The 8,974-nt window shown below is 42.1% G+C and overlaps 1 protein-coding gene across 3 annotated transcripts; it reads right to left on the reverse strand.

Moving 5' to 3' along the window:
* Positions 1-2,523: 2,523 nt before the first annotated feature.
* On the reverse strand, positions 2,524-8,444 carry LOC147043606 (protocadherin alpha-C2-like). Of its 3 annotated transcripts, none has more exons than XM_085936578.1 (3): positions 5,947-8,444; positions 5,379-5,415; positions 2,524-4,808 (listed from the first exon to the last, which is right to left on the reverse strand). In XM_085936578.1, the coding sequence occupies exons 1-2, from the start codon at positions 8,377-8,379 to the stop codon at positions 5,404-5,406; spliced, it is 2,445 nt and encodes an 814-aa protein (XP_085792704.1). In that variant the 5' UTR covers positions 8,380-8,444; the 3' UTR covers positions 2,524-4,808; positions 5,379-5,403. The 3 variants fall into 3 exon arrangements, with proteins under 3 accessions (XP_085792704.1, XP_085792703.1, XP_085792702.1); XM_085936577.1 differs by having other exon boundaries at positions 2,524-4,811; XM_085936576.1 differs by lacking the exon at positions 5,379-5,415 and having other exon boundaries at positions 2,524-4,811.
* Positions 8,445-8,974: the final 530 nt, after the last annotated feature.

An 8,974-nucleotide genomic window follows, 5' to 3' on the forward strand; every position in this document is an offset into this window, starting at 1 on the left:
GACAGCAGACCACGAATAACCATCATACAAGCGGACTACTGCATATTTGATATTATTTTACCTTTATCTTACCCTCAAGTTATTTGGAAGTTATGGTATTTGTGCAATGTTCAACTTGATCACAAGGAGATGTAAGACAGTAAATTACAGCAAAACCTACACTTACAGCATCAGCAAGTACATGTCACTCAAAGTAGGACATAGTGTTCCTCTAAAAATGGAAAATTGCTAAAATAGCTCTCTATTCACAAGACTCCCCTGTTCAAAGGTGTGTTGCTAAGCCTTCCTTCCTGCTTATAGAAATCGTTTTGGGATCTGTTGCATAAAATCAGGACATTTTGTTTCCATGACAACCGCAGTTTGCTGCATGCTGCAGTGCCAGTTGTGATCACTGTCCTAAATTTGATGTATCGCATTGAACTGTCAACATGTTATTTAAAAAAATGCTGCATTTAAAGCAATAGCTCACTGTAGCTTGGCCAGTAAATCTATCACCGATTATCTCAAGTCATTTGGTTATTCCGTTTTGCTTCCACAAAAGCTATACCTATATGAAAAGTCCAAGGATAGTGTGTACGACATGTTGCCTGAATTTTAGTTCTGATGTGTCTATTTGAGAGAACCAAAAGACACATTGGCTAACATCATAATGCAGTGCTGACCCCTTGGCAAGGGCAGACACACATAAATAATCTGCCACAGGCATCACTCAAGATGGAGACCAGGCAGCACTGCACTTAGCGCTATCCTAGTGCTCCATCAGACTGTCCACGAGATCAAAACACTTCAGTGCATTGTTCCTCTGGGTATATGAGGCATCTTCCTAGACTTCTAAATAATCAAATCATTACACACAATAGAAATTCTCAGCACTGTTTTCCACATCAAACAAGCCTTAATAATGTATCATAAAAGCAACATGACAAAAGTTGCATTTCACATGACATTTACTTTGTTTTCCCATCTCGCTCTCGGTGTGTTTTTAAATGGGAGTGACAATGTGTTCATATATTTCCCCAGCTTTGCTGTCACCGACTTATCTCTTCAAACACGCCGAGCCGGGCTGAACTGAACTCAATTGCTCTTCACTGTCCCTTTCCATTGATGGCGGAAAGCGAGGTAATAAGACTCATGACCTCATTTTGTGTGGATTTTAGCTATCCTCCTCGCTGAATGGAATATCTCGCACAATTGGGTTAAATAGCCAAATCCTGATTTGCACATACCGGAAACATTTTGTTTTTTTCTTATGCTAGATAAGGGTAAAAAAACAAGCCCGTTTAAATTCCGGTCACTATTTTCAAACAGTTGCCTTCATCATCATATCTAACCTTTATCTATCATTGTTAAATATTTGACGTGTTTAATAATAGCAAGTGTTGGCATTAAATATGAAAGTGCCAGACTCTGCTGACACAAGAGGATGAATCACGCACACCCTGATCCTTTACACTCTCAGCATTTAAAGACACAGACAGATGGCGCCGGAGAGCATGTTTCTGCCCAAATGCCAGCCCGTGCAAAGTCTTGAATGGACTGTTGCCATCTACAGCCTTAAGCAGGGAGTTTGTCTCCAGATACTCTGGACAGCTCCATGCTCACTTTTAAGGGTTAGAAAGAGAAAAAAATAAAATTGGCAAATAACTTAATCTGTTTGAAATCCCCTAAACCGCTTGTGTTCAAATCTGAGAAGCTACATCTTTTAATAACCTAATCCACAGGGGGGGGGGGGGGTTAATGAAACCGATACTGAAGCCAAGCGGCTTCCGTAAGTCTGTGCGTAACTGATCGGTTTGTCAATAGTACATCAGTTTTGTTTCACCTTATTGGTTTAATATTGCATTGATAAACTCCTGATTTCGATTTGAGAAGGCACGTTGTCATGCAAATTCTTACAAATTCTTCTTAGTACAACACCGTTTTCTTGATTGCCCAAATCCTCCCCATCTAACATAATAATAGTAAATCCCTTCAACAACATAGTACAAACTGAACATGATACTTGTTCGTGTTTGATCAGTATGTGGTCCACTTGCAGGGTTATTTGAGGACTTGCTACCAAGCTGGCATGCAAGACAAAGTCGCTCTCCTGGCTCCTCACAGCTGGGTTGCTAAGTCAGTCCAGCTCTGGATCAGAAAACGACCGTAGATTGCATGCAAAGTACTGCTGAGGCCTGTAACATTTTATTCACCACATGTGCATCGTATTCTAGTTTGCAGACGTAAATTCACGTGTGGTAATGAAGGATTAAACAATGTAACTATACAGCTCTTTAGGATTTAATACATCCTGACAAAGCATTTATTTGTGCCGCTGCATGTTGAAGTGGAAGCACAACTCCCTTTTTTGGTTTCTAAGAATGAGTGCGGGGTTTGACAGAGAAACTGGGTCGGTGCGTGTGCGTGTATGTGTGTGCGTGTGTCTTTGTGAGAGCATGAATGTCTTTGACACCGACAAATCACTTTTGATATCTTCACATTTTTCTTCCTTCTCATCCATCAGAGGCGCAACAAAGAGGCTGATTTGAAAAAAAAAAAAAAACTTTATTCCAATTGTCATGATCAAGCAGAACATTAAAGCCAAATAAGCAACATCAAAACCAGACAATTAACTGGACTTGAAAAGAAAGCAAGGCCATTCCCTCTCAGTTGCTCTTTGATCCACTAAGTGGAATGGAAGTTGAATCAATTTGATACAAGTCTCAAGTATACTATACAATCTGACTGGTGAAGCAAAAGCGGCGCCAAAATTCACAAATGAGAACTGACGACAATACCAAGAGAGAACAAGCACCCCCGTGCCATTAGATCACAGTGAACTTACAGAAGATATCAAAAAAGTTAACTTTGTAAAAAACACAGGTATAAAGTGTTTCCATTTACAGTTAATGCATCTAGCTGGAAAAGAAAAGACTGACTATCTATCATTGTCGACACTCTATGAGCAATACATTGTGGTATGAACTCTAATTTTGCTGAGCAAATTCACGCAATCATTTTAGTCAGATCAATGGATTTGATAACAATATGTCTTTGGCTAATGATAACATTGGATTTATATTTGTTGTTTGAGGTTCACAGCATATTTTCAATGTGCTTATGATGTACAGCGGCACCAGTTCAAACAGGCATTGTCAAAAGTTTGGTAAGATCCCGTTGATTTACAATACTGCTCGTAATTTTTTCATTCGTCGCACGCCCTGTATTTTTTCCACAATGCAGAAGGCACACGAAAAGCTTATCAGATGTGCATTTACACACTTTAGGAAGTGAGTGGTTTCAAAATGAATTGCACATAGAATACCTGTAGGTAATATTAGCAAAAATAAGAATACGATTTCAGACACATTATAATTTTTTTTCAAATATGTTTTGTGCATATTTCAAAATCTCGCAATATTTAACTCACGACTCTTTTGTTCAGCAATAAGTGCAAACATTTAATTGAGTAGGCTACTTGAGATCTGAAATTTGAACCAGATTTGCTTCCACTAACGCTAATAGCACCTAAATATGTTCAGTCACTTGTTTCTGAGAAATGAAAGTCACGTGCTTAGATGGAGGTCAAATGTAGGTCAAATGAAGGACAGCATTGTCAAATCTCATTTAAAATCTACAGAATAGCAAAACATCAAATCCACTAAGCTACACATATGCAACACAAAATGCCCTTAGAAAAAAGCCCACTGAAGCAGCATTAAAAGTTAAGACGCAAACAATCAATACAATGAAAAATAATAAAACTCACATGGACTTCAGTTCAACCATGGTTTCAATATTCTTCTTTACATAAATTGAGAGCTTTATTATTAAAATTGAAATATTAATATAAATTTTCTGCTTGTTTTTTTTTGTAGCTTATATTTTTATTGCCAGTTTTGTCACCCCATAATATTGATAGAAAAATGATGAACAGCCATTTTTTGTTTTTTAAAGTATGGGTCAGTATGATTGAATGTAAAATCCACATTCGCATCTTTGTTCGTTATGTCATTCCTCAAATATAACATCAAATTTGAGGGCAGTCTTAACTGATCTTGTGCTCCCTCAAACCACATTCCAAGTATTTCGAAAATGAATAAAGAGACGAATAAATAGTACTAATACATGGCCAGTCAGACTATTTAAAACAAATTCTCCACTTGATACTCAAAGCTTTCAAAATGTTAGACTCCAGACACAAACCCCCGAAAGAAACCTTTCCCCATCTTTCATTTTTACATTTTCTACTACAATATGACAGAAAGTCAAATTACCAGGTGACAGCGGGAGTGTCATTTAATAACACCTCCTCACATAAAACAGTCAAAATGTCATTTAAAAAATAACGGAAACCACGCAGCATTTAAATGACTGAATAAGATTACCCGATACATTTCACTATGCAAATCGGAAGAATCACGTTCACCCTGACTCTTATTGATTAGGCGTGTTTTGCACACGGCACTTCTGTTTTCGTCCCGAAAGAGACAACAGAACCCGTTAAGTTGCATCGAAAAAGAAATGGCATGAGGCTAATTAAGCCATGTTTGGAATATTGTTATCAATTCTTCGTCCAAATGAGACATATTTTAGAATCATGCAGATTCATGCTGAAAATAGAAGTTCTGGGATAATGAGGTTCTTCTCTCACAAGATTGATCAAGTAGACCGTATCTATCTGACTAGCTAGCTCATGACAAGGTTTGGAGGATTTAAGGATAGAAGCGTTGGCTTGGAGGGACTCAAGGAAACTGTTTTACATCTGTGTATGAGTCAATGACTGCCAGGAAGAGATGATTAGATCACGGCAGTTCTCTTCTGGTTGCCTGCTGAGAGACAGAACACAGAATTAGTCCTGACATGAACATGCTGAAGATTACAGAAAAGTCCTCACTCATGCAACAGTGGATCGTGACTGGTTACTAGCTGCCATCATTATTGAAAAATAATTGTGGCAAAAGTAAAATCATTGGCACCTCATACAATTTTCATTTAGAATAGAGCTATTGATGAATAAGATCATCAAGAAATGTGGACAAAACATGCATGAGCAGGCATCGTAATGTGATTTTTGGCCATTACACAAGCTCGGCCAGATTTAAGGACGGCCAGATGCGCACAACACGACCCTGACCGGCAGCCAATTTCTTTCTAATCTGTGCTCGCAGTAAGCTGATGGCTTTCCTTACTGGAGAACCTGGCCAATTTGAATGGAGCATTTAAAATGGCACAGTGTCCGGCCCGTGTAGACAAACACGAGCCGCAGTTCATCTGGCAAAATGTCAATCGTAGGATTTGAAAGATGAAAGAATTGAAATGAATGTGTCAATCAAATGACGCAGGTGTATTTTACAAATAGTGCTTCCACGGCATATATATATATATAACCAGCATACCTCCAGTTGTAGAATGGACTTCTTTTCATTTTGAGTACTTAAGAACAAAAGAAAGAGACAAGTTGTACAATGAGTATGAGGGTCAAACACAATGCAAAACATGAATCATATCACCAGTTTTTTCGAATATAAAAATATTCATTCGAAATAATCCGATAAAGGTGTTGCTGTAGCAACAGTGTGACTCTGAAAGAGATTCTTTCAAGTTGCGTCAGGTGTGGTGACCTTAGAAGTAGTGTGCATAAATTGCTTGTGAACGGCCAGACACCCTGCATGATACAGCTCATTTAGCACATCTTGTCCTTGACGAGAAGTGCTCCGTCCGTGTCCGTGCTCTTTCAAGTATTCCCGCGCTTCCGCCACCCACTACTGTGATATGCATCTGGGATAAATGACCTACATACTACATTAGACTTTGAGCAGTGGAACATTGTGTGTGCAAAGCGTGGGGGCGGTGTATTTGTTTGACCTAATTACTCAATGTGATTGCTTGTTGACTCTTTTAGTTGAGTTGACGTCAATAACTCTCCAAGTCATTTGAGGGCAACATGTCGGACATTGTACGTACCTCCAGTGTGGATGCTCTTGACTCTGTGGTCTCACTTGGCCCTATGCTCCTGGGTATGCTGGACACAAAGTAGCCAGCTCCTTTGGGAATTATGGGCTGTCTCACGACCACTTTGCCTTTTCTGGTCTCGGCAAGGAACAGGCTGTACCAGTAGGCGTCACTGGAGATCAAGGTGGAGTCGGCAATGGTGGAGCTCCGCTGGCTGATCACGCTATTTCTGCTGATCACACTGTTCCGATTAGCCGGGGGTATCTTGATGGCCTTTGGCTTTGGTTTTTGACACTTGAGTACGATAATAACCAAGATGGTAATGAGCAGCATGAAGGAGACAGCCCCTAAGCCGATGACTAAATATAAGTTGAGGTCGGTGAAGACGTCATACTCCAGCGGCAACTCTGTTGTCTCTGAAAAAGCCATGGAGTGTTCCACGGTGGATATTTTGATAGTGACTGTGGTGGAGAGAGCGGGGTCGCCGTTGTCTTTTGCGACAATGACGAGACGTTGTTGCCTGGGGTCTCTGTAGCTGAACATTCTGGTCGTCCGGATCTCGCCGTTGTATTGATCCAGACTGAAGAGGCTTGTGTCACTGATTTGCAAGAGCTGATACGTGACCCTGCCGTTTTGTTCAGAGTCGGCGTCAATGGCGATCACTTTAGCCACTAAGTGTCCCTTATCCGTTGATCTCGGTATCACCTGCTCTACCACGGAGCCCTGCGCCCGCCACGGTGACACTATGACGGGGGTGTTGTCGTTTTGGTCCAGGATGATGATATGGACGGTGACATTGCTGCTCAGCGGGGGGACCCCCGAGTCTCTTGCCTCAATGTGGAAAAGATACTCCCTCTCTCGCTCAAAATCAAAGGTCTTCAGGGCGTAAAGGTCACCGTTTTCCGGATTGATGGAGAACAGCATTGACATGGATGTGTTCACTATCTCCTTCTCCATAATGAAATAGACCAAGTACTGGTTCTCATTCAGATCTGGGTCAAACGCACTCAGAGACGTCAGCAATGCTCCCGGCAGATTATTTTCCATAACGTGAATCGTGTAAAAGGACTTGGGAAACGTGGGCGCATTGTCATTGATATCGTGAATCTCTAATGTGAAGGTCTCGCTTTCAGTTAGCGCCGGCGTGCCTTTGTCCGTCACCTTCAGCGTGATCTCATATTTGCTCTGTAGCTCTCTGTCAAGGGGCTTTGAAACCAAGAGCTCAAAGTAACCCTCTGAGGATTGATTGAGGATGAAGGGTAGGATTTCCTGCTGACTTAAAGACAGTGCCACTTCCCCGTTGACTCCGGAGTCCCTGTCGCTGACGCTGACCACGGCAATCAGCGTCCCCACGGCGGTATTTTCGGCCACAGCACTTTTTAGAGACTTGATGGTCAGCTCGGGGTAGTTGTCATTCAAATCGGTGATGGACACCATCACTTTGCAGTGTCCTAACAGCGGGGTTGACCCTTCATCCTGAGCTTGAATGTGCATCTCAAAATTCTGATTCTCCTCAAAATCAACAGCCCCCTTCACCTTGATCTCGCCCGTACGTCGGTCCAGCGAGAAGAGCTCCTGCGTCTTCTCGGATGTGTAGAGAGTATAAGAATACAACAACCGTGCGTTTGTGCCTTCATCCAAATCTGTTGCATTTAAGGTCATGACCACGGTTCCTGCGCCGGAATTCTCTGGAACCTTGACTTCAAATACCGGCTGAATGAACAGGGGGGCGTTGTCATTGATATCGAGGACATTGATAATAATGCTGGCTGTGCCGGATCGAGGAGGAACCCCGCCGTCCACAGCGGTTAAAATCAGATTATGCACCGTGTCCGTCTCCCGGTCCAAATTGCCATTAAGAACCAAATCGACATATTTGGAGCCATCGCTGCCAGTTTGTATGTCAATGTTAAAGTATTTGCTCTCACTCAGATAGTAAGTCTTGATTGAATTAGCACCAACATCTGCATCTACAGCATTTGTTAACGAGAATCTCTCACCGGGAGGGGTTGCCTCGGAAACATCCAGATAAATGGTCTTCCTCCGGAACACGGGCGCGTTGTCATTAATGTCCATGATCTCCAGTTCGATGTTAAAGATACGAATCGGGTTTTCTAGTATGACATCCATTTTCAGAAAGCATGAGGCTGTTTTTGTCATGCAGATGCTCTCCCGGTCGATCTTCTCACGGATGATCAGCTCTCCGGTGTCTTTGTTGATGTCAAGATAATTTCTGCTGTGAATGACGTCCAGCTTTGCTTTCCGTTCCACCATGCTTCGGACATCTAGACCCAAATCTGTGGCAAGGTTGGCAACAAAGGAGCCCGCTTCCATCTCCTCCGGAATAGAGTAGCGGGTGATGGAAAGCACAGAGCTCCATAATGCACTGAATGCAAAAGCGGCCATCAACAGCTGTGTCCGTGAATGCGCCACGGGAGAAGCCATTACGTTGCCTTTTATGAATAGCAATTGAGCAAATGCGTCCCGATGTTCAGACTGTCGTGATGCGAGGAAGCGCCGGCGTCATTCTTGCCTCCACGCGTGGGGGATGCAGCAAGCGGTCCATGCAGCAGCAGGGGCGTGTGCAGCGTTTGTGTAGGCTGGCCTCGGGTGGCCCAGCTCACAAAAAAGGAAGTGGGTGGGGGCGAGGGAGGGAGGGAGGCTCTAAATACCACCCAAAAATGCATCAATATTCTCTCCTATCAACAAATATATTTACTGTGTGTGTAATTGGGTGACGTCAACACATAAGCAAAAGCGAATCAGTCATTTAATAAATGTTATTTGACTGTCTTCAATGCAGAATTTTATTTTATTTTAAGAGCAACAATGGAACACATATGTCCGACTCGAAGCACAAATGAGCACTATTCTCAGCGAAAACCATATAACTGCCCACTTAAAACCACTAATGAAGCTAAAGCACACAGTATATTAAATGGAGTTTTCTTTTGAGGTAACCATGGCAACCATTAGTTCTTTGTCATTGCGTGTGCCTGCATGAACGCTTAAACTCAGCAATGGGGATGATTTTGATGAG

Source organism: Syngnathus leptorhynchus, chromosome 17 (genome assembly GCF_054491065.1).
Source record: "Syngnathus leptorhynchus isolate UIUO chromosome 17, UIUO_Slep, whole genome shotgun sequence".
Taxonomy (NCBI): Eukaryota; Metazoa; Chordata; class Actinopteri; order Syngnathiformes; family Syngnathidae; genus Syngnathus; species Syngnathus leptorhynchus.